The 26453-nt window shown below is 41.4% G+C and overlaps 1 protein-coding gene and 1 long non-coding RNA gene across 2 annotated transcripts in view; one reads left to right on the top strand and one right to left on the bottom strand.

Moving 5' to 3' along the window:
- The window catches only part of LOC108874767 (filamin-B), a 65276-nt gene that overhangs the window by 4676 nt on the left and 34147 nt on the right, over nucleotides 1–26453 (top strand). The window contains 4 exon segments of the mRNA XM_018663296.2: nucleotides 21494–21603; nucleotides 21729–21864; nucleotides 22313–22410; nucleotides 25775–25922. Coding sequence (XP_018518812.1) covers nucleotides 21494–21603; nucleotides 21729–21864; nucleotides 22313–22410; nucleotides 25775–25922 — 492 coding nt within the window.
- LOC108874772 (uncharacterized) lies at nucleotides 4730–9106 on the bottom strand. Its single transcript, XR_001959774.2, has 2 exons — nucleotides 7324–9106; nucleotides 4730–5835 (listed from the first exon to the last, which is right to left on the bottom strand). It is a non-coding gene; the product is annotated as an uncharacterized LOC108874772 (long non-coding RNA).

The raw sequence follows: 26453 nt of genomic DNA, 5'->3' as shown, positions 1-26453 counted from the left end.
GTAAAACTGTGGAGGTTTGATTTTCCATAAAAGAGAGGAAATGACTGGGCGGGTGGGACACACACAGAGTCAGAGCTGGTCATGTTTTGGCTTGCATAGCTACAGACAGATCAGAGATGAACCGGTCACTCAGTGAGATCAGAAAACGCTGACATGGGTCTTTTTTAGTTTAGAAAACTTGTTGACATTTTTCTGTATGTTGTAGCTAATAATCATTAGGAGCTGAGACGGTCAGTCATCAGGAAATGAATCATCCCCTGGTCTCAGCCTCTCAGTTGTGAGGTCTTAATGATTTTGTTGGTCACATGTAGAAATAAACTGAATATCTTTGACTGTGTCTGAGATGAGGCATGCTGGTTTTTAACTGTTTTATGGACCAAATAATCAACTGATGGAGAAAATAGACCAAACAGAGTTCAAACCAGACCCATAACTTATAATAAAGTTTTTATCGGTCTAACAGTTCTGTTTTTTTTGGTCTGTAATGAACATTACAGTCTCGTGTCTGCAGACTTGTCTGAAGGCGTGTCTCTGTCAGGGAAACCATATTTAAAACAGGTGATATTAACTCGTTTGATAAGGCCTGTTGCAGGATTGTGCTGTTATACAGTGTATGTGATATTCCCTCATAACTACACAGCAGGTCAGAATCTGTGTAGTCTGGACATGTTGAATTAGATCCAGTGTGGTCACACAGGTAACGTTGGTCTGTCAGATACCTCACCTGTGTGACAGGAAGAGAGCACCAGGGAGGGAGGGACGGAGGGAGGGAGCGTGGGAAGGAGATGTTTGCTGTGATTCAACTTAACGTCTCCTTTTCATTTGTCACTATGTGTTAATGGTTAGCTGTGGTGTGGGGCCCCTCATGGAGGCCCCTGGCTTTTTTTCTGTAACACACACACATTCATTTCATTTTAAAGCATTTCATGCTTCATAATGATACATGTTCATTTAGCAGTCTGTATACTTTCAGTTCCCAGTCTCTCTTCTGCTGCTGCTTTCACTGTCTGCAAGAGAGTCTGAGATTTGAAAGATCAGAAGCTGCAGTAGAAAGCAACACAGAGTATTTATTTTAGGCTGTTAAAGAGGATTTGACTTCCAGACAAGATATTATAAAGATAAAAATTTGATCCAAGTCTGTTCATGAATGAATAATCTTGAGTTTTCATCTGAGGCCGTTGGCTTCTCACGCGGTGTGTTAACTCCACCCTGCTTCATATCCACCAGCTGTGGTTTGTTCCTGATGTAACTGTAGCTGAGGATCGACTCGATCTGTCACTTCGTGCCATTTCTGTCCAAAAAACTCTGGTTCCATTATTGTTGCAGGATCTGGTATTTTTTTTAGATGATTTTTGACTCAAACTAAAAGTTTCAGTGTCCTGCAGTTGAAAAACCTTTTTGTAGAAGAGTCAGTTTCAGATTTCTGATTTTGAGAAGAAAATCTGAAAAAGAAATAAAACTTATAGTAATTTAAATGTAGATTGCATAAAAAGCAGTAGAGGCTAAAGTGAAATCATTTTTGAATTAACTTAGCTTTGAGTGTGTGTGTGTGTGTGTGTGTGGTGTGTGTGGTGTGTGTGTGAGCGTGTGCCCGCGTGCGTGTGTGTGTGTGTGTAGCACTGTAGCCAACGTAATGACTTAAGACTTTATCAGTGTGAGATTGCAAAACCCTGTGTGTGTGCTTTGTCAGTTGGGACACTGGGAAATGTGTTGAGTGACAAGTGTGTGTGTGTGTATGTCTTTGTGTATGAACACAGTGTTGTATAAAGAGGGTGTTGGCCATCCACTTGTGCAGGCAGGTGTGTTGCATCATGGTTGAAGTGGGAGAGAGCTCTCAGCCTGTTTGCGTAGGTTTAGTCAACCAATCAGTCAGTGAGAATCAGAACATTTTGATTAATTTGTTAATTTATTAACCACTTGTTGTGTTTGCGTTTGTGTCCACATGATGACTGTAATCTAATATTCCCTCTCTTTAAGCTCTGTTTTTGGCCTCCACCACCTCCTGAGGGAAATCTCTGGCTCTGTAGCTGCTAAATAGTCGTGTACACTGGGTTTATCAGAGTTAATTTTCTGGCTGCTGCAGCTGGAAACACTGACACCGAACCTTACTGTAAATGTGTCATAAAACCAAAATCATGAGCAGGGCACCCATACCGCAAACGTCCCGGGGTTAAATCCTGGCCTTTTGCTACATGTCGTCCCCTCTCTCTCCCTTGCCTTTCCTCTCTCTCTCTCTCTATTGTGGCTATTAAATAAAGTGAGAAAGACCAGATTCTGCAGCTTCTGTCAGCTTTTATGATGACTTTCAGTTCATTGGCCAAAAATCTGGCCCTGATTTTACTGTGATGGTTCACTCCCTCTGCTCTCGTTGTTTAGCGTCATTTTTGCCCACAGTAGGCAGCAGTTTTCAGAGAAAAAGCTCTAAAACCCCGTTGTCCAGTACCTGCTCAGCACCAAACAGCAGACAGACTCAGTTAGAGACCAGCTGGTGAACACAGTGGAGCATGTAGCAGCCACAGGGCCAGAGATTTCCCTCAGAGCTAAAAACAGGTGAATATTGGACTTAAAATTCATCAGGTGGACAGAAACATGACTCACAATGAATGATAATGTTGCTCTGCAACTGCTCTATGTGTAAATAAGCAAGTTCCAACGGCCGATATCAATTTCAAAGGTGATCATATATCAGTTTTATGTTCACAACTTATTTTCTTAGCCCCAAGGTGGAGGCCAAAACCACAGCTAAAAGAGTGAAAAAATGATTTACATTTATCAGGTGGACACAAACACAAACTCCAAATGAATGACAGTGTTGCTATGTATCTTCTGGATGTGTCAATGATCATCTTAAAAGGTGTTTATATTATATATAAATGTTGTGGTCTAATAAAGCATCACCAGCAATTAGACCCGTCCACAGGAACAAGCGGTGAAGCTTTTCAGAGAATATTTAATTACTGAAAGTGCTAACTGCTGAGCCGTCCTTTTCAAACTGTCTGAAATGAATCTACCTGCTGCTGTGTCCCTGCTTGCTGCCCTACATCTGTGTGTGTGTGGGAAACCAGGTGAAAACACTAAGAACAGGCCCGACGGGATCTGTAGCTTTTAGTTGTGACCTTAATCAGACTGTGTGACCTCATTGTTTCTCTCTGTCACACACATACAGAGTTAAGCTCAGTGCCTTCAGGCTGTGTTTTTTAGAGGAACTTTAGCTCGATGTGTGAAGTGATTGATTGTCCAGATTTTCACCAAAGTGACTGAGGTCTGCGTTTTAACCTGGACAACCATCACTCATGTATAAACATCTGTTTAATATGCAGCTGTGATTCATCAGAGGCTTTTTGTCCTTTGTTGTTCTAATGTGTGGTTGCTGATTCCTGCAGCTCAGGTAATGATGAAGAACCGACACCAGTGTCCAAAACAACACCACAAAACTAAATTGTGGCATCATCTGACACACTGAAAAAGCTGAAACTGGCTCAACTTTTTCTGCAGCGTGGCGCTCTGGATGATCAAACACATAAAGCAGCACATTCCTGGTGGATTACTTTGTGCCATTATGAGGTATTTCTACTGTTTCTTGGCAATTGTGGGGATAAAAATTATTGCACCTTTCAGGTCACGATTAGAGTTACTCTGCTTGTAAAAACAATTTAAAAAACCCTGGAGACGACTCATTTATAACAGGAATGTCTGTGTTACAAACTGAACGTATGGAGTTTGAAGGAAGCATTTATCACAAAACATACATTATTATGATTGATCTATACAAGGGACTTAAAGTGTATTTTCGTTTTCTTTTGTGTGTATGTGTGTCTGTCTGTGGTGTTGCAATATTAAATCTGTACAGAACCCCCCTTCAAGGCCTTTTCACATTATCATGGGAAAAACGTGGATGTCTGTGGTGCGCCAAGTGGAGCTGGGCTGCACTAAGAGTTCATTTGTTGAACTTTGACCCCAGCTGCTCTGACCTTTTGTGGGCGCTGCCTGTCACAGCTGAAAACTGCTTGGATGAAAAAAAACAAGTACTCATATCTCTGAATTTCCAGAACTCTACAATAATGAATCGGCCGCATATCGAGACCAGACAAAAAAGATATTTAATACTTGCTTGGCGAAATATCAGCAGGCAAAGATAGATAGATAGATAGATAGATAGATAGATAGTTACTATACAAGTACAATGAGTTATTGTATTATATTGTGATATTGTACAATAGAAAGTATACATTTATTGAGAATATAAGTGCCTGTAGGAAAGAAGTTCAAAAATATAACAACAAAAATAATCTCTGAAACGTTGCAATCTGTTGCTAACATTAGCGCTGTGGCTACATGATTGGATTAATCAGGTCAGTATCGATGCTGATGCTGGATTGCTGCGTCCTCGTACTGTATTTTAGACCAGACGGTCCACGTCACGCTGCCAACAGCACATTTACTGCTGCCACTCTCTCTCTCCCTCTGTGACATATTAACTAAGTGGCAGGCTGCTGCTGTCCTGGACCTGATACCACGCTACACACACACACACACACACTCTCACACACTCACTCACTTTCACTCTTTCTCTCTCTCTTTCTCTTTCGGCCTGTGGTTGCCGTGGTGCTAAGTGTCAACAACAGTCCTCAGCTCACTGAACTCTGACAGCTGATAGACGTGTGGTTTCTGTGTGTGTGTGTTTGTGAGTAAGTTTAGTGTTTACATTATGTTTTTGCTGTTACTCAACTCTTGTTTCTGATGTGTTAGTTTCTGTTTTCATTTTTGTGTCATGATGGGGTTTTTTATTGTTTGTTTTTTGTCACTAAGGAGGTTTTATGTGTCATCTGGGATTTTACTGATAGAGGAAGGAGCAAAGTAAAGCAGCAGGGAAGTTGTCACTCTTGTTTATATTCATGCTCTTGAGTTGCTTGTGTCTGTTTAATTGTCTTTTGATTCATAAGTGTGATGTTGTTGAATGCTTGTTTATCATCTTCATGTCCTGTTTTTAATGTTTCAAACATGCTCTACCTCATGAATTTCCTCTTTGGGATTATTAAGTTCTTCTAGACCTGCACAGAGCTTTTTAATTTATCTCCACAGAAGTAATTGTTCAATTAGGTGGGAAAAACAGTTAGAAGCACCAATCCATATAAAAGCAAAATGAAAACTACCACTACTACTCTTATCAATACACCTAATCAGTCTTCATCGATACTCTTGTGTGTTGTTTTTTATTACAGCAGAATAATACATTCTAAATGTATTTAAAATCCTTATATAACAAAATATTGTTTTAGAGTGTTTACAGTGATGTTTGGAAAAGCCAAAAGTCAAAAATATCCCCATAGAGACGCATAAGATGTTTGTATTTTATATCATTGATATTGGATTATCAATTATTGATTAGACTGAGCAGGCTTTGGACCCAGTCAGACTCAGGTCCAGGGTTGGGTCTTGGTTCCTCGGAGCTGAGTGGACCTGTAAAGACCTCTATCTCCAGTGTGGAGACAGTGAAACTCTCACAGAAACCTTCAGCTGAAACTGATTTGGCAACATTGTTTTTCACTGTCATCACGAACAATCGGTATCGAGATGAACAGAAAGAGAGAGAGAGAGAGAGAGGCGGAAAGTGTAGGGACACACACACACACACACAGAGGCACGGGAAGAAAGCGTCCTAAGGTCAGCGCGGGATGAGGTGCATTCCACCTGTTGTCACGGCAACCTCTGTAAACATTGTCCATGATTGGCTGTAGTCGACTAAGGGGGGAGGATGGGGAGGTGTGGTGGCCTTGAAGGGAAAGTGTCACATAACTTCAATGACCCAGAGCTGCCTCATGCTGCGTTCAGGTCCTGTGAGTAAAGATGAAAAGATGAGAGATGCATATGAGCTGAGCATGCTGAGTATGCTGGCACACTTAAAGCAGATATAATGTTAAACATATTCAGCTTGTTAGCATGCCAGGATGCTAACAATTGCTAATTAGCACAAAGTAGGTTGATGAGGAATGTCATTATTTTTGCGGGCATTTGGTCATAAACCAATGTTTTTCAGAGGGGACCACCATTCATGATGATCTGTCTTGCAGTTATAGAGTCCTCAGGATTCATCCTCTGGTGACAATGAATGTCTGTACAAATCAAACCATTTTGAGATATTTCAGGCTGATGATGGAGGAGATTTCAAGTGAACTAAAGCAAAAACTAAACAATAACACTGAAGTGAACTGAAGCGCAGAGACGAGTACAGACCACTGTAAAGTTCATGAATCATTTTCATTTCCTTTGGAAATTGGAGCCATAAAGACTCTAATGTGCTGTTACATGCAAAGGTCTCCCATGTCTATAAGTCATAGCTGGCAGGAGTGTTTGAATTGGCCTTAATCTCTCACCAAAACACACACACACTGAAACCTCACAGCTCCTTCACTCTTGCAGCAACCCGCTTGCTTCTCATTGTCTGTTTCAGTTCTTTAGTTTCACTCCTCCAGGTGAAAAAAACATCAGAGCTGCTGTCACTTGTGGCCTTTGCTCTCTCCTTTTGGTTTTTACTACAGCTCAACCAAACGGAGTCAGATGGTCGAGGAGCGTAAACATGGGGCATCAAGATGAAGTGGTTTCAGGGTCCAGATTCTCAACCTCAGCTTCCTGTTTTTTCTGTGGAGATGATCAGTGTTTACACCCAGATCAACAATCACAACCAGATCGCATTTCAAGTCACTTGCAGTGAGGTCAAAACTACTTGATACACAGGCCTTGAGTAATTTTAGTAGTTTCCCCCCATGTTTTGATTCTCCACCATGAAGGATGGTTTCTGGAGGAATTGGAGAAGCGTGACTTGTGGTGTTGGAACAAGAGTTGCATTTTTTGGGGCGAACAAGAAAACTGCTTTCAGGTTGTAGCTTTCGTTTCAAGAGACACAGCTCTTTAAAACTATTAGAGCAGAAAAAACACCAACAAACATTAAACTGAACTATTAAAGAGATCCTGTAAACCAGAGATTAGTTTACTTTGGAGCATTACATCACCACTTTATTCACATTAACCAGGTTATAGTGTAGATGACATGGCATGAATAGGGCTGAGCAATTAATCTTTTTTTATGTCAGATTTCAGATTTACGAAATCTGAGCCTTGATTTTTGATTTGATTATCAACGACTTACAGAGCAGTAAAAAAAGTATTAACTGCAAATTCAACAGTCAAATTTTCTGCTTATTGAGGTGTAAAGTGAAAGCGGCCGCTATGTGGTTTTCACCGTACTGTATTCTCATTTTAGGATTTATTCGCATCTAATGGGGAGAACATAGACTGCAACCAACTGAATAGCTGTCCACTCACCCCTCTTTTTCCAAGCATGTCAGAGAGACTATGGTGGCTGTAAGGTGACAAAATTGTGTCAGCTGAAGTGAAGAGGTTTGCCATCAACTACTCTCTCCCTCCTTCTTCTTGGTCTTCTTTGTCTTCTATGTGCACACTGTGGTGGCAATGCAAAAACACAAAAGGCCACTGTTTGGTTCAGTTTGTCCCTTCTGGGCTACTATAGAAATGTGGTGGACTCTGTGGAAGAGGACCCTCTCCCTATGTAGATATAAATGGCTCATTCTAAGCAAACAAAAAACACAACGATGATTACTTTTAGGTGTTTATTCGCTAACAAAAACATATTAATGTATATTATGTTCCATTTCTGCCAATAGATCCCCGTAAATGTGACACTGGTCCTTTAAACGATATCCTTAGTGTTACTGTTGACCTTTAAATGGCACTCTCCTGGATGATGTACCAATCTTATAAGCCAGTTTAAGTTTCCCACTGTCAATGTTTTAAATAATAATAGATTTTTCCCAGTGTAGTAGTGAATTGGTAGAAATAGCAGAAGAAATTCCTCTTAGTTTTCAGTAAACCAATATTTTCTTATGATTGTTTAACTTGGACTCACTCCTGTCTGTTTAAGCCATAGAACTGCTCCAGCTGTGAGTAATATAACATCGTCTCTGGGAATAATTAATACAGTTTTTTACTTTTGCATCCAGAGGTGTCAGAAATAGCCTGAGATATCTCCTCCTGCTCTGCTGCGACTGTCGCTGGCAAATGTAATTCCAGGATTTCACCAGAACATCATGTGCTAATTGATATGTTTTCTAAGCAGCCCTAACTTATCCTGAAAATGACTCTGCCAAAAGCCTCATTCAGGTGTGACTGGACCGACAGTAAAAAGCAGCTAAAAAAAAGTTGACCCACATACAATGAGCCAATCAGCTTTTTAGGGCAGTGTCAGTGAGATTGGACATTTGGCTCACCTACATATGAAGAAGCTTGGACAATAAAGTTAGTCCTAAGCCTGTAGCTCAGTGCTCTGCAGACAGAGATGGAAAATACCACACAACACAAAAAGAGCCTGACGGGATTATCTCTGTTAGATGTTGACCGTGTAGATGTTGTACATATACACAGAAATAAAGTTTTGCGTTGTTTATCTTTTCACTCGGTCAGCTCCCCTCCCACGCCAAAAGGCTGTAGACTGACACGACACACAGAGCCTCTGTGTTGCTGCAGAAAAGGTAACATGAGAGAGGGAAGGATATAGACTTACACACCTCTCTGCGGAGAAAGCTCCTTTGTTGGTTTCAGGTCTAAATGCAGCAGCTTTGTGCAGGTTTTTCTCAATGTGAGGATTTGTTACTGGAAGTCACATCTCTCCCTGTTTATTAATGATCAAAATGATGAAAACAGTTGTCAAATTAGGATTTTCAGTGCAGTCGTCCCCAGGCTTTTCGTTGGCTTCTCAGATCGTACAAAAAACATTGTTTGAAAGCACCATTTTGCAGGTGGTTATTGTCGGAGTATTTCTTGGTTGTTGCCAGTAACTTTGCAGTGTCTTTGCTGTTTACTCTGTAACTGCTTAAGAGAAAAGAAAAGAGATAAGAGATAAGAAAATTCAATTTTTGTACGGTCCAAACAATAGACATAATTTAATGTGTTCATTGCTGAGCTTTAGAGGAGCTGCTTTTGTTACTGTTGGAGAGAGCCAAGCCAGGCAAGGTTAGCCTAGCTGTTTCCACTTGAAGGTAACCTCACAGGCTGCTGGTTGAAGCCTTATATTTAACATACAGACACTAGATAAACGTCTAATTCTCTGTCAGAAACTCAATGCATGTTATTTCCCAAAATGTCAAACTTCTGTTCTGAAAAGGTGAAGCTGTCCAGTAGAGCCGGATTACTTGATGAATTGATTATAATTGACAGGAAAATACAAATAAAACTCCAAACAGTGTCTTGGCTGAACTTGCTGTTCACATCATTGTAAACTAAATATCTGTCAGACTGTTGAATGGACAGAACAAGCAATATGAAGAGGCTCTGGGAAATTGAGACTGGCGTTTTCACAGTTTTCTGACATTTTATTGAACAAACGATCGATCGGTTAACCGATTAATCGCCCTGCTGGTTGTTAATATAGAGAAAATTCCTCTTAAGAAATTAATAAATAGCACAATAGTTGTTCTGCTACATCCAAACAGTTAATACTGAAGCCATGTGGTTCAGTGTAGTTTTGGTTTTGTGGTGTCTGCTGATGAGACTTCTGCTTCCATTCAAATACAGTTGAGGTGGATGGAAATTTATTTTGCTCTGCCAACACCACAGAAAAAAAACAAACAAAAACAAAATGTACAACACCTGTCTTTGTGTCCTCGTCACCGCCGGCCGTCCTGTCGTCTCACAGCAGACGCTCACATCTTTATGAAGCTGAATTGCTGTCATCGTGTCTCTGGTATCATTGTGATCTAGTGCTGGGATGTCTTTGTTGTGGGGGATGTAATCATAAACAGAGACACACACACACAGACACACACATGCCACAGTCGTCTGGTTGGGGATGCAGCAGACATGACGCAGAGTTCAGGACAGTCGCTAAATATTTGGTTAATGATGAGGAAGATGACAGAGGGAGACAGACAGTCAGCTCGAACAAAGGACACTTTTCTCTCTATTATACACACACTCACACACACACACACACACTCTCTCTCTCTCTCTCTCTCTCTCTCTCTCTCTCTCTCTTTCTCTTTCTCTTTCTCTTCTCTCTCTCTCTCTCACACACACAAAACCCTAAACCTCTAAATTTAACCAACCCTAACCCTACACTCCAACTTGGCAACACACTGTGCCACTGTGGTGTTGAGCTCAGCGTGTGTGTGTGTGTGTGTGTGTGTGTGTGTGTGTGTGTGTGTGTGGTGTGTGGTGTGTGTGTGTGTGTGTGTGTGTGTGTGTGTGTGTGTGTGTGTGTGTGTGTGTGTGTGGTTGCAGTGGTTTACTCAGGATTGTTCAGTGATAATCACAGTGGTGAACCTCCTGCAGCCTGGCTCAGCTACAAACATCTCAGACTCTGCTCCTCTTACTCACTGTGGTTCCACTTCTTCCTCTCTTCTCTTTTTATCTCTCACTTGTTTTTCTTTTCTTTTTTTTTCCCCTCTTAGTTCTCGTTTCTATTTTACTTCTGGTTAATGTTTCGCACTGCCTGAAATATGTCTGTATCACAGAGTGTTGAAAACTGTCACGTAATGAGTGATTTGTAACCGTGTCGTTTTTTTACATTTGTTCTTTGGGTTAACTCAGTTCCTAAATTATATTTAGAATATCTGATTTTTTGACCATCTTGGGGCAGAGAAAACAAGCTGTGAACATAAATTTGACATTTATCAGCTGTTAGCAGTTGTTTATTTACGCATCCAGCAGTTACAGAGAAGCATTATCATACATTTTGAGTCATGTTTCTAACCACCTGATGAATTTTAAGTCAAATATTCACCTGTTTTTAGCTCTGTTTTTGGTCTCCACCAGCTCCTGAGGGAAATATTTGGTTCTGTGGCAGCTAGATTCTCCACTGTGTTCACCAGCTAAATGCCTCTAAATGTGTCTGTGTGGTGTTTGGTGCAGAGCAGGTAGTGTACAGTGGGTTTTAGAGCTTTTTCCTTGTATGGATGCTTGTGGTTAAACGTTTAGAATATGAAAACTTTGGCGTCTTTTGTTAAATAAAAAGAAGATTGAAAAAGATAATGTTTTGGTATTGGTGCTGAAAAAAAGCTGTCAGGTGTAGGCATAAAAGATTTTAAATAATGCCCTTCTTTCTACATCACAATTTTACTTACAAACTGGCTTTTCCTCCAGTTTCTCTCCCTGGTTTCTATACTTTCAGGAAGTGATGTCATATGGCTTCAGGATAAATGAAGCTGTTACGCTTAAGTTAAAACATCTTTATTTTGACAAAACAAGCTCACCACAGGGTCCATCCAGATACTTTCTGGAGCTTTTAAACCTGCAGCTGTTTTTGTCTTTTCATTGTCTGACATTGTGTTCAGTCTTCAGGCCAATATAAAGTTTTTTTTCTTTATATTCTGCCTAAACACTCTTCCTTTTTCTTACTACTGTATCTATTTTCTCCATCCTCCCCTCCTCTCTCCTCTTCATTCTCTTCTCCTCATTGTCTTCATCCACACCACATGGCTTGTCTGGTTCTGATGACCTCATAGCCTGGGAACCAGCAGGGTGAGGTCATGCAGGGCTAAACGCTGCAGCGTGTTTGTCAGTGTGTGTCCTGTTTATGCATGCAGACGTAATGCCAGATGTGTGTGTGTGTGTGTGTGTGTGTGTGTGTGTTAATGACAGGGCATCAGCATGCTGGTTGCTAAACTCTTGTGGTTTTCATCTCTTCATGTTTCTTCTGCTGTTTCTTGGTATCAAACTTCTTTGAGCTTGACTGTCTTCTAAAAACCGCTTATATATTTATGTTTAACCAAAGAAAATTTCTATATCCTGGTTCCTGGATTTAAAAAAAAAATCCTGGCCATTTGTTGTACTGTACCTCACTAGAGAAGTGCAACCAAAAAAAAAAAGATCCTATAAGCATCATTGATGTGATGCGTTTCCTTCCCCATTAAAAAAAAATTTCAGAGATGATTTTCCTGTGTGGTTTTCCTCTGGCTTCCTCCCACAGTCCAAAGACATGCAGATTAACGACGACCCACATTTCCCACAGGTGTGAAAGGTTGTTTGTATCTATGTGTCCGCCCTGTGATAGACTGGCGACCAGTCCAGGTTGTGTCCCACCCCTCACTCAGTGTCAGCTGGGATCGGCTTCACCCATGATAAGCACTATAGCTGATGGATGGATGAATGGACTGCAGTTCATCCAAAATGCAACATTGTGGATCTTAACCCATTAGATTCAGCTGAATTAAAATTTTTACTGATTACACCTACACCTGTAAACTCCTGACCCCCTTACAAGCCGGGTCTCAGCCTGAGGTTGTCTGCCAAAAGTTCCTGTGGGTGTTTATCGATGCTGTTACCGCCAAAATTCCACCTCTTGAACCAACACTGGACGCTTTCCAGTCACTTTTTTTTTCATGAGTTTTGTTCTTGGGCTCATTCACTTCTTTGATTCCCTGTGAATGACTCTAAATGACATGAGAGCAAGTTTTTCTTAGGCTTTGATCTTTCTCCCTCTCTTCATCTCTGCAGCTGTTTAAGTTCAACCAGTGACCAGATTAAAGAGAGAGAGGGAGACAGACTGACACAGACTAAGTATCTCGCTCTGCCCCTCATTAACCAGACCGGGGGACATTAAAAGCCTCATGGCTTCTCCTCCTCTCTGTCTGTAATCTAGGTTTTGTCGGTGGGATCGCCTCCTCTGAGCTGCTGCTGCATGACTCATGTGACTCTTATTAAGCGGCATCGTTATTACAGCAATGCATCATGCACTGATGTCATGGGTGCCACAGTTTGGGAGTGACGATATGATGCTTTGGGGGAAGATTGGACTTTTCTGGAAACTGCTCAAATCTTAGACCTCAAAAGTTTGTGGATTTTAAGTGATCAGCCACTTTAGAACAATTTAAACATTTAGCAGTGTACGATGTTAATCATGCAGGAATTTAACTTGAATCAACTAATCTTTTCTCGTTAACTTTATGTAAATATGTGCATTTTCTTCAAGTTAATTTAATGTAAAGTCCAAGTTTTCATTTTCAGATTATTTTAGTATAAACATGAGCTGTTCTTGACTTGAAATGAAGAACCGAGGCTCTCTTAGATGAAATCTTTCTGTAATTACTGTCTGAGTGTAAGTTTATCAAGCTTTTTTTCTCAAGTTCATTTAATTTATATAAAACGACATTTAACTAACTATTTATAAGTTGGGTTAACTTATCTAATAAAATGATGTTGAACTGACCATTTAAATTAAGTCTGGTTTACTTATTTCACAAAATGATGTTGAATTAAGTTCAGTTAACTCACATTACCAAGGTGAGTTTATTTAGAAGCTGAATGAACTTAAACTGATTTACAGTGCAGACAAAACATTATTACATATTCAGATTAAATTTCTGCCTTCCCCCAAGAGAATGGAGGTGGATTTGTGGTGCTCTGAGCACTGAAAGTGATTTTTTTTAAACAGCTCTAATCTTCACTCTTAATAAGTGATCAGTCTCTCAGCACAGAGGAGTAACGTCACACACCTGGAGGAGTGTATGTGTGTTTGTTTATGTAGAGTGTTTTTTCCCCTTATAATGTGTTGAGTGAAACATGTTTTAGTAACAGACCTGATGGCAGATTGAAGAGGCGACCTGCTGAGTGTGTGGTTGTGTTTGAATTGAGTGTTTGCTAAATAATGTTGAAAGTATGGGGAGATAGACTCTCTCTCTCTGTCTCTCTCTCTGTGTGTGTGTGTGTGGGGCTTTTGTTTTTGCCACTATCCATTGGGTCCTCAGATGGGAGGGGGTGTTGAAGTGTGTGTGTGTGGTGAATTGGGGGGTTAGGGGGCGGGGTTATGATCTCATGGTTGAAGAATTTGTGCGTGTACCATGGGTCAAACCTACACACACACACACACACACAGTAGCTCCACATCCTGTTTACCACTGCAGGTACCCCTTGTCCTTCATTAAAAGGGTACATCCACCCAAAAAATGCTGGATCCAAAATAGCTCCACCAGACTGTCTGTGTATTTGACATCACAGCTAACCATTCTGCCAATCTTGGTTCATTGTTTTCCAGGCTGCTGTTAGTGCTTGAATTGTGTAATCCATTGAAGGGACCACCAGATCTATATTTATAGATGGATTATCTGTTGGAGTGGTTCAGTTTCGTAGCAAGGTTTTAATACATTTTGATGAGATGAAGCTGTGTTGAAGATATGGTGTCCTCACTGTCCTGCTGCTGTTGGACGGTGAGCTGGAGGTTTTCTCAGGGGCGTGGTCGGCCGTGTGTTCAGCTGACATCAGTGTGCGACGATCCGCCTCAGGCGACGACTGTTCTGTACCGTTCAGATGTAAATTGTTAGGTAGGAAGCTGAACATGTGTGTTTGTGAGACGGTGATTTAGTCATCATGCAAAGGAGCAGCTGTTGTAAGTGGGACAGCAGTGGTGCCTCTGAGGGTGAGAGGCATAGGGAGACAGAGGAGGAGAGAGAGAGAGGAACGGGGATTCAACTGTCATAACAAACAGTGAAGTACAGTTACATGACACAGAGAAGTTGTCTCACCTGTAGACAGGGTGTGAGTCTGTTTATACTGGACTGAGTTCTGAGCGAAAGGCCTCTAAAAGTATTTTGTATTAAATAAACCAAAGCCCCAGAACTTGTCATTGAAAGCATCTGACTTCTTCCCTCCACTGAGTCATTTTGTAAAGAGCAGCACAGGATAACAGTGGAACAGGTCACAAAGTTTCACACAAAACTATCATGTAAATAGGGAAAACAGTGATGAAAAGTGAAGGAAGAGCAGTGTGATGTGAAACCTCCTTGTTGCATGTTGTTTGTGTTGTTAAAAGTGGCATTTCTGCGGGACAGAAATGCACATTGGTCACATAGTAATAGAAGTAAAGACCATTTTTGCAGTTGCAAGAAGGCTCAACAGTTACTCACAGTTTTCAAGTGATTTGACAAACTTGTAAATTTTTCCACATCTGTTTGTGACCAACAAAATAATCACATAATGATAATTAATGTTGATGCACGATGAATAATGGCGATGGGAGATGCATTTGGTTCAGCCTGGCGTCGTTATTTAACGATATAATGAGGAAGGAAACGTGCTCAGGATATTTGTTAGACCTCAGAGATAGACAGTATGTTTTTAAGAGAGTTACACTGAGAGAAAACTTTAAATTTGAGTTTCAACTTGTTTACTCAGTTTAAGACAGAATCCTAAATAAATCAATTAAAGTGGAGTTCAGCTGAAATGTGCTCCTGCTTCCTTTTAAGTATTTTTACTTCTTACTACCTCCCTATAGCTTTGAGCAGTAGTTAAACATCAAATCAAATAAACGTTATGGTTCCAGACTAACTGATACTGCTGTAAGGGGTTTGAACTGAGCCTGGCTGTGAGTGGTAGTAACAGCAATTAGGGGCTTCAGACTTTTCATGTAGTGGAACAGGTTTGTTGTCTTTCCCTTCTTTGCTGACACCGGTCACCTGCATACTTTATCACAGATATTTCTTCAGCTTTAAGAATCTAAACCATTTCCACGATTTCCTCATCTTGTATTACGCCCGTCTCATTTTTATGTTTCCATCAGTGTGTTTTTGGTGGGTTTTTTTTTTCCTCTTGTTTTTCTCCTACACATGTTGGGTACCTGAGGGTCGACCCAAATGCTGAACATGCACATTTATTGTAACGTTACTCAGCAGTTTATCAGCTTCCACTGGTGATACTTTGGTATTGGTGCTTTAATTCTGTCTGTCTTGACCCAGTCTGCTACGTGACTTGCTTATAGGTTGGTTAGTAGATTATTTGTTGGACTCTTACGACCACAGAGCAGATATTTCTGTAGTCTGCTGCTGGTTCATTAGGGTTAGGGTTAGGGCTGCTAATTATGTAACTTCCTGTACCAGAGAAGGTGTGCCACACTGATAAGAAAGGCATTTTGTTTCTCTGCAATTCACCTTTGCACACACATACACTTAACTTTATCTCACTCCGTCACTTTCCGTTTCTCCTCACACACATTCACTCGTTCTTTGTCTTTCCTAATGCAAACTTAAACCCTCCCAGGGTTCTCCTTGTTGTCTGCTGGATGTTGTGGCATCTCCATGGCAACAGGTCAACAAATCAGCAGGTATCGGCAGGAGCAGCGGCTGCCCGCAGACGCTCGAACACTGTTTATCTGACGCAGATCCGGAGGCTGAATTAAACAGGGGCCTTTTGTGAATGGATTTGTGGACAGATAAATCTCTGAATGAGAGGTTGAGGAGGGGGAGGAAGATGAGGGGGAGGTGACTGTGGAGTTGTAATATTGCTGAGAGGGTGGGTGGCAGGGGGGGAGGCGAGGCAAACCTCTCATGCAAGCTTTAAATGGTTGTAACTTAACACTTAAAACTGGTGCTATAGGAGATATGAGAGATAAGATGAGATATGCAATGCTATGTCCGATTGAAGAGATTGAAGGCTGACAGATGGTGTGACTCTGTCTGTTGTTGTGTTTTAATTACTCCAAGATCAGTGATATTGATTATCTCCCAATATTCACTCCAATCCAATACATACTTACGTCTAAATGACACAGCTGCCCAGTGCACTCTAAATCTAAAAACCTGAAAATGACACATTAGAGAACTTAATTCATCCCAAAACTTTTGGTCCAAAGATCCACACCTATTTTTTACCACCTAGGTCAAATACATGAAGGACCTGGTTTAAAACTGTACAGTTAATAAACTTAAATTATTAATATGCTCTGTGATGATAGAATCAGTGTCAAGATTCTCCTGATTACTTTCAAGTCACTACGCGCTTCGGCTCCACTGCACATCTCAAAACTCCTAACCCCCTATTCTGCACCTAGACCCGTCAGATCAGAGACTCAGATGTTGTTAAGAGTTCCACGGTCCAGGTCTAGAACAAAGGGGGACCGTGCTTTTACAGTTCTAGCCCCAACACTGTGGAATAAACTTCCTCTCACTGTCAGCTGAGTCATTGCCTCAGTTTGAAAAGCTTTTAAAAAGAGAGTTGGATTTATTCTGGCCTGTTATCAAGTTACGCACTGAATTCATGTTAATTCATGATGTGATCTGCCTTTTGTCATTTAAATCGGTGAAAGCTAAAGCAAGCTGCTACCTGAATGTTCACTGTGCACTGCTCTTTGCTAGAAAGTCAGAAAAGAGAGAGAAAAGATGAGATAAAATGGAGTTTAGCAAATCTGTGTGTTTCCCCAATCTAGTTGTCAGAAATCAGAGCTCCAGAATAATTCTTCACAGTGATTTTCACGCATATATGCAGCAAAATGCTCGAACTGCAGAGTCCAGCTGTTGTAAAAGAGAGCAGCTGAGGACAAAACACAGGAGAGAGCAGTAGAAAAATATGCTCAGATAGGCCCAGATACTCGCAACTTCACTACTAGATGTCACTTAGACTGGTTTTAATCATCCAGTCTCTGAAAACCGCTGCTCCAGGGGCCAGTTTTTTATGTGAGGATGTTTATTTGTGCTGGGTCATTATCAAGTACCACCAGGACTTTTGCACTGGCACGACTGTGTTCAACAAGACCAGTCAGCACCTTGAGACCGTGAAGGATATGACTGGTAGCGTTAGGTATTACCTGCCCAGGTGTGTGTGTGTGTTGGCATGTTGCTCATCTGAAGTATTTATATGTTCCCTGGAGTGAACCCAGAACATTACGTCACTGTTGTTTACTTAGATCTCACATTAGCTGAAGATTCGTGTCAGACTGTTTTTGGGTCCTCAGACCTGTGATTCAGTCACATGAGGAGGATGAAGGGACTCAGAGAGAGGAAGGAGAGATCAGACTTTAAGTAGCAGGAAACAAAGCAGCAGATTATTAGAGCTGTTAAAACCCACACACGCGTTTACACACCCAGTTACATGTAATACACTGGAGTGTTCTCTCTTCCTCTATCAATGTTTTGACTCATTGTATTGAACTTTTGTCTATTTCCCCATCTCTGTCAGTCTGTCGCTTTCTCACTCCCTCCCTCCCTATCTCTCTTTCGGTCTCTCCCCCTCTCTCTCTCGTACTCTCGTCCTTTCTGTGAACAATAGGCTACCATGGCGATAGCCTTGTTACTCACAAAACTGTGTCGGCGAGGACACACACATACACACTGTGGTCTGAAGCTGTTTGAATGAAATTAACTTCAAAAGCGAAATGCAGCGATTTAAACAGTAACACTTCATCCAAACTACGGCACTGTGAAACAGTTTTAGGCAGTTAACTGCGTACAAAGAGCAGTAAAGTTTTTCATAGTGCTTGTCAGGTAGGTTGTTCCTGCATCTTGGAGAAGCTGTGTGTCTGTCTCTTCGTGTGATCCCAGACTGACTCCATCACGTTGAGATCAGGGCTCCTCCTGTGGGTGTCAGACCATCTGCTGCAGGACTCCTTGTTCTTCTCGTCCATGAAGTTAGTTCTTTATGACTCTGGCTGTTTGTTTGGGCTCATTGTCTCCTGCTGCAGAATTAATTTGCAACCAGTCTGACACCTCCTGATGATGTTGTGTGATAGGATGAATAAAACTTGGTGCAACCTGAGCAAATTAAACCAAAACTGTCTACATGGTTAGAAGGCATTAAAGCATTAAATTGTTTCCAACCTCAGTGTGAGGACTCCTCTAAAAAATGTGCATCACACAAAGTTGTGTTTACTTTGCCAGACCTTCCAGTGGTTTCCAACCTTTTCAGCTCATTACCCTTCAAGATAATGTCTGAGTGTGACCCCTTGTCAAAGGTTAAAGCCTCAGTGTGGAAATGAATTGCAGTTTCAACCAAAGAAGTTTTTCTCTCTCAGATTGTTTGAAAGTATTTTTAAGAGTTCTGCAAAATATTCATTGTTTTATTTTTAACAGACATGTCTGATGATTCCTCAGCATTGGTTTGGAACCACTGCTCTAATTTGTGCTTCATTTTATTCCTTATTTATTTCTTATTCAGTATAAACTGTGAAATGAAGCCACTCACTGTTTGACCTGGTTGTAACCCACAGACTTATGCAACTGGCTACAATGGGTCAAAAATAGAAACTGCTTTGGTTGAATGGGTCACAAATCAAAAAGGTCAGGAACCACTGCATTAAAGGAAAGTGAGGGAACAGTTTTTTTTAATAGTACATCTGTTTCAAACAACCATTTAAGTTACAAAAGTACTGTTTTAATCCCCCTCTTGTGCAAAAACCTAGCAGTCATGTCATATCTGTTACAGTTCATCAGCTCTTCACCTGGTCTCAATAAAGAAAGTGTTGTGTTTCAAGTGACTGATCAGTGTAGACTGAGTGAGCTCAGCGATGGGTGGTGCCCCGTGTTTGTCTGTGTGGAGGGTAAAGGCCGCCGTCTAGTGCTGCTCACTGACAGGATGTTTGCTGGAGAGGCGGCTGGTGGTGACACACCTGCACTCGCACAGGTGTGGCAAGAGCGAAAAAAAAGAAAAGGAGGGAAGGAATACGTCAGGGAGGGAAGAAAGACAAGAGAGATCAGAGTGAAATGAGATGTAAAATAAACAGAGGTGGAGAGTGAAAGGGTTAGAGGAGGCACGAGAGGAGAGGAGAATGAGAAAAAGTTGAAATAGACTAAAGAGAAGAGGGAGATGAATGAGTGTGTTGGGTCTGGCAAAGGAGAGAGAGATTAGGAATGTGGAAAGCAGGATGTTGCAACCTTCTCCTCTGTGGATATTCACATACAACCATAACACACACACACACACACACACACACACACACACACACACATTACAGTGTTGTGTCACCCATGGGTGAGGCAGCAGCAGTGTCCCAAAGCTCCACCTAAACCTGAGCTGCCGAAACATGTTTGGATCACAGCCGGTGTTGCTGACAGCGCAGCAGAGCTGGAGCTTCACCAGGTGGATTACTGGATGTCCCATGGACGTGCCGCGGGGACACGGCTCATATCTGCTGAACGCACCAATATACTGTGTCGAAAGTCAGCAAGCAGAAGCACAGTTGCATAAGTGGGCAGAAACAAACATGTTTGGTAACTTGTGGAGGCTGCAGTGTGAGATTGTTTAAGTGTAATTCCAGGAAAATGGACATAAAATACCTGCAGCATTTTAAACTGGAGGAGAGGAAAAGGTTTTGTAAAACATATTAGTTTGATTAAGCTTCAGGGAAAACCTGCAGTGGCTCTAAATCACACACTAAAGGCCACGTATTTAATGAGTGAGGTGACTGTTTTAACAGTCATCAAGCGACGACACTGAAAACGAGACAAGATGCAGCAGGATCGGGTCTGATTCAGCAAGGTGATTGATCGATCGATCACGTCATTCGTTCACTCTGCAAACATTAATCACAGGAGCAGCATGTGGGTGAAAACGCAGGTGTGAAAGATGAACTGATATAAGAGTCATAGGTGTGGCCACAGCTACACTGAAAAAAAATGTTGGACATGAACATGTCTTCTTTATGTTGCATCGGCAGTCTGTGGCTCAGGAGGTGGAATGGGTACAGTAAGACCTGAACTATCTCTGTACTGGACTCAAAGATGAACAGCTGAAGATTTATGAGGGATGGTGTGGAGTCAGATAAAATATCATCACCACCATTTAGTCTTTGGCTCAGTTGGCTCTGTCGAGTAGAGTCGGTCTTCACCTTACTCGTCTTTGTTACGACATTTAGTTGTTACAACTATTTGGTTAGCAGAGCTATTTCATGCATTTGCAAATTAATGCAAAGTAAATGCTGTGCTATATTTAGCCATCTGATGTAGTGCTCTACATTTCTTTATCTTAGAAGAAAGTTATCTAAAGCAGTTTTTATAGTGTATGTAGTGTAATTCTTGCCTGACCTACCTGTGTCCTTGACATATTTCACCTCATTCTTGTGTCTCTGCCAACTCTGAAACTAAATCTAATTAACTCTTGTTTTCTTTTTCTTAAATATGTGAGTGTGCCATTTAATGAACAAGTTGTTATTATGGGAAAGAAAAATGGGAGTCAGAGATTAAAAATGACTGGAATGTTTTGTCTGCTTTACTCTGAACTCAATGTCCTGCAGCTGAAGATTAGCTAATATTGTGTCCTGTGTGTGTGTGTGTGTGTGTGTGTGTGTGTGTGTGTGCGCGTGTGTGTGCGCGTGTGTGTGTGTGGTATGAGGTACCAGCTGGTACAGTGAGGTCTGATTAATGAGAGGCATTACCTAGCAGCTCTCTCCTCTACTCTGCTTTAAAAAAAGGGTAAAACATATCTATCCACTGTGAGTCTGGAGCACACTGTGTCACCAGCACTGGCTTGTTTTCAGGTTCAGGTTGAGCTCAGATTCATCCCCGTCTGAAATAAACTGGACGACAGACATGTTGGTCAGAAATGGGCAGTGTTTCTCAGACACAACTGACTTTTAATCACCTGAAAGAGAAGCCAGGAAGTTAATACCAATAAAATAATCTTGTACATAAAAAGTGAATTTTTACAGGGCAGTAATAAAGTAGTTTTTTCTCCAGAGGAGAATGTGAGTCTGATCTCAAGTCTGTCCTTCTATCTCCTTCAGACTCAAAAGCCATTGTGGATGGGAACTTGAAGCTGATCCTGGGTCTGGTCTGGACTCTGATCCTGCACTACTCCATCTCCATGCCGGTCTGGGAGGGCGAGGATGAAGAGGTAACACCCAGCTGACTCTTCTTCACCTCTCTACCTCTGTTTGTTTCTCTGCAAACAAATGAAACAGGAAAGTGTCAACAAAATGAGCTGTTCTTTACTGATGATGTCTGTGCTTTTGTATTCAGGCAGAGTCAAAGACACCTAAACAGCGTCTGCTGGGCTGGATCCAACACAAAGTCCCTGATCTGCCCATCACCAACTTCAGCCAGGACTGGAGGGATGGCAAGGCACTGGGAGCACTGGTGGACAGCTGTGCACCAGGTACGCTGTGTGTGGTGTGTGTGTGAGGACAGAATTTACAGTGTTTTCCATCAGTGTAACAGCACTGATCTGGAAAAGAATCAGTTAGTCTGTGAACCATGGAATACCACGATTATAAAGTTTCTGATGTTCAGTTCTGTTTTAAAGAGGTGTTGATTAAGCTTTCGATGAGCCTGGGGCGTACAGGGGCGTCAGTTTTAGCTTTGTGGCTTGTAAACTGACAATTGAGTGTATTTCCTTTCTGGTACTATTAGACAGCTCAGATGGAAAAGTGTGAGAGGAATGAAAAGGGGCCACTTCAGATCAGTGAGGGGAGACGAGACATTAACTACAATCTGACACAATCTGACCTGAAACTAATTAAGTTGCAAGAACTGGTTGCTTTTCCCAGCAGAGCTCACAGTGTTGCTGTTGTTAACAGTGTCGTCATTCTTCTGTCAGTTTGCAGGTCTGTGTCCAGACTGGGAGACCTGGGATCCAGTGAAACCAGTGGAGAACGCCACTGAAGCCATGCAGCTGGCTGATGACTGGCTGGGCATCCCGCAGGTTCGATTCCCTCTGACACTGCTTCTTCAGTGTGACCTTTAACCTTTGTTTAGCTGTTTACTGAAATGAATCCCAGTTCAATTTTTTTAGGGGTTTGAAAGTTCTGGATTTGTCATGTTTCTACTCATTCATTAACTCCTGCTTTCTTATTCTCTATTTTAGTTTAGACTTTTAATGGAATATTTTAAAATTAACTTTGGCAAAGTTGACAGAAAAAATAAAGGAAATGTAAAAAACAAAATACAGATTTAGAGCAGCTTTTATTGGGTGAGTTAGCATGTTGTGCTAATGAATGAGAAGGCACAAGCACACCCATGATTTTTTGCAGATGCTGCACCTGCACAGACAAAACAAAAACAGTAAATTACTTTATTGTATCACTAACACGCTCAAACCTGCTGGAACATAACACTATACAAGATGTCTAAATAATCACAGCTGGCAAACAAACACATACTCTTAAAGGCAGGAGGACTTTGGTGGTTATGCTGCTCAGACTTTATTCCATAATCTGACGTTTCGACACTTCCTCTGAGCTTAAATAGCAAAACAAATTACATCATAGTTCATAAAGCTTTCAGGGCGCCTAGAACTGCAAGACAGTCTGTGTATAAAAGGCAATCACAACACAAATTCAATATGGTAAACAGTATAATCTAGGGTAGATGTCCCAAGGAGAAAATATCAAAAGAATGAAAAGAGACACTGACTAACAAAGTGTCTTTGCTAAGATATTTTAGATTCTCTACTGTCAGATTTGTTATGTTAACACTTTTCTTCTCATGCCTCTCAGTTTTTAATGATGGATGTGAGGGAATATTAGGAGGTGTGTCTGAGGTGCTTTTACTGTGAAGCAGCTGCAGGGATGATGCTGTTTGTTGTAGTCTGGACTGCTAGTAATACTAGCAATGCTAACAGTTCTGATAGATTAAGACAGATGCAGTGACATTTAGATGTTTACTTTCTCTGTATCACGCAGCCTTTAGAGACAGAATTTGGTTGCTGTGATTTTCCTCCAGAGGTCAAAGGTCACCAGCAGCATCTCACACAGGCGCTGTTTGGTTTCCTGATTGTTCACAGCAGAGGAAACTCTCTGAACCTGATTTTGTTTTCACACACTTGATGTTTGGAGCCGAGAGGATGCAGCCAGCTGAAATGGAAGTGACTATTCCCAGGACGTAATTAGTATTCAAGATTTAGCACTTTTAAATTGGATAGTAAGTTTTGTGAATATTTCTCAGAGGGTGTCATAAGAAAATGATAATCACTGCTTCTCTAGTAGAGCTCATTTTCCTCTATGCACTTTTGTTTCTTTTGTTGTAATGTCACTAAATCTGAGTTGGATGTTTTCATATCATGGCTGCATTACATTATGCTCTCCTTCCTGTCAGTCAGCTGACACCCTCAGGAAGTCTCCTCCAGAAAAAACATAGCTCATACTCACACTGTCACACCCATGACATTCATTTAGGGCGACTTTGATAGCTGGGAAAGTAGTAACTGTAATTCCAATTAATGTGCGACACTTTAAAGTTTGTGTTGTGTAAAAATCCTGTGAAGCAGAATGAGTCGGGGGGGGGGGAGACAACAGAAAGAAAAGAGCGGTGACTGTAAATGACAGTGGTGTGACACAGAGTTCAGTGTCCTGGACTGAACCGAGTGTTTATCAGAGTTCCTTCACAGCCTCATTTCCTCCTTAAATCATCACTCATCCTCCTCCATGTCACACCTCTGCTCAGGTCACTCTGCTCTGTTTTTAGATTCTCTGATGATGATTCACACTTTAGTTTTTGCCTGAATCGTCATTACTTCTACTAATTTACCACATTTATGAAAACTCTTTAATACGAAACTACTTTTGTAAGAACTAGAGGAGGGCATGGGTGTTTTTAATGACCCTTTTTAATGTGTGTCATTATACACTATACGGATCTCAAGGAAAGTCTTAATCGAAAGCAACTGGACTTAGTTGTAGTCTAGAAGACGTTTCACCTCTCATCCAAGAGGCTTCATCCAGTTCGTGTTCGCAGCTGACCAGGCAGTTGGACTAGTCCCAGCCTGGTCAGCTGCGAACACGAACTGATGAAGCCTCTTGGATGAGAGGTGAAACGTCTTCTAGACTACAACTAAGTCCAGTTGCTTTCGATTAAGACTTTCCTTGAGATAACTATGACCTGGATGAATGAGAATATTCACAGGCCTACACTATACGGACAAAAGTATGTGGACAATACTATTTTATTACTTTGTTCTTGGGCTGTGGTTTAGGCCCCTCAGTTCCAATGACGGGAAATCTTAATGCTATAGAACACAATGATATTTTAGACAATAGTGTTCCTGCCAGCTTTGTGTCAACAGTTTATTAAAGGCTGTTTCCTGTTTCAACATGACAATGCCCCTGTACACAAAGCCAGATCCATAAAGGAATGGTTTCCCCAGTCTGGTGTGAAAGAACTAGTCCCTGACCTCAACCCCCATCCAACATCCTCTGGGATGAACTGGAACGCCGACTCTGAGCCAGAACTTATCACCCAGCATCAGTACTGATGCTGTTGTGGCTGATTGGGAGCAAATCTGCAGCCAGGTTCAAAATCTGGTTGAAACTGAATTAGAAGGAGGATGGAGTTTTATTTACAGTATGTAGTACTACTGTATATGTGAAAAAATACTGTATAAAGTCTTTTGTGGATCTAGAGGGAGCTGTTTGAAGTTTTGGAAATTTAAAAAATCTTGATGGAGGTGTAGGGAGGAAAGAGTGAGCTCACCATCACTGTAGTACGCTCCTTATTTGTGCTTGAGGCTAGTAGCATGACGCACCTAAATCTCCAACAGGACTATCGACAGTCAAGCTGCATTGTGGGTAATGTAGGTGCCAGGTTTTGGCAGTGAAGAAGAATGCATGCAGGAGGGTAAAGCTAAGTCTCTTTTAAAGTAGTTTGAAGTCAAAGGTAGATTCCTCTTTATGACTGATTAGTCAGCAAAGATTTGATTTATTTCATCATATTTCTGATGCTTTTTTAAAAGGACGTCACTGGTTTAGTGCCAGATATTGCATAAATATAATCCTCTGTTATCTAATATAGTGATGTGCAATGCTGTCTGATTACCAGATGTGAAGGTCTCTCATTTCTGGTAATGCTGTGAATCAAATTACCTGACAAAATCTTCATCACACTGATGTAATAATCTAGTATTATCATAAAACAGATCTGCTCATTTACTTCCAACATCGCCCAGAATTATCTGACACAGTGAGATGGGATATTCAGGTAGAAAACAGATTTATTCATGGCATATTTGTGTGTTTGTTTGTTTGTGTGTGTGTGTTGTGTGTGTGTGTGTGTGTGTGTGTGTGTACGCGCAGGTGATAGCCCCAGAGGAGATCATTGACCCCAGTGTGGACGAACAGTCGGTGATGACCTACCTGTCTCAGTTCCCCAAAGCCAAACTGAAGCCAGGAGCTCCACTCAAACCCAAACTCAACCCTAAGAAGGCCCGCGCATACGGACCAGGTACACACACACACACGCACACGCACACATACACACATACACAAGCACACAAACATATACAGGAACTGAGGAGAGAAAATACAGTGAAGAACAAAAAGATTTAGTTGCTGCAACAGCAAACGGTGACAGATAAAGTGAGTACACATTTATGTAGGTTTTAATTGACTTCCTAAAAGGCTGTCTGGTCACTGATTGAAAACACACAAGCTTCTGTGTTTGTGACCTGTTGTTCCCACTGTGTGCTGTTAAATGGGAACACTGGAAACACTGGTCTGTCTGACAATGTGAGGAAGTGAGCAGCTGTTAGTCTGAACAATGGTCCACACACTCCTACATATCTCACACACATGGACACACACAGACACACACACACACACAAAGATTAGTGAGGTCGTCACTCGTCCTCCAAGTTGGACTGTAACCCTGAGGAGGAAATACCTGGAAATGGTTACGTGTACACAGGACACACACACACACACACACACACACACACACACACACACACACACACACACACACACAGTGTTCAGG

Source organism: Lates calcarifer, linkage group LG12 (genome assembly GCF_001640805.2).
Source record: "Lates calcarifer isolate ASB-BC8 linkage group LG12, TLL_Latcal_v3, whole genome shotgun sequence".
In the NCBI taxonomy this organism is placed as follows: Eukaryota; Metazoa; Chordata; class Actinopteri; family Centropomidae; genus Lates; species Lates calcarifer.
Note: the sequence above shows the minus strand (reverse complement) of the source record. Positions and strands in the feature narration are given on the sequence as shown.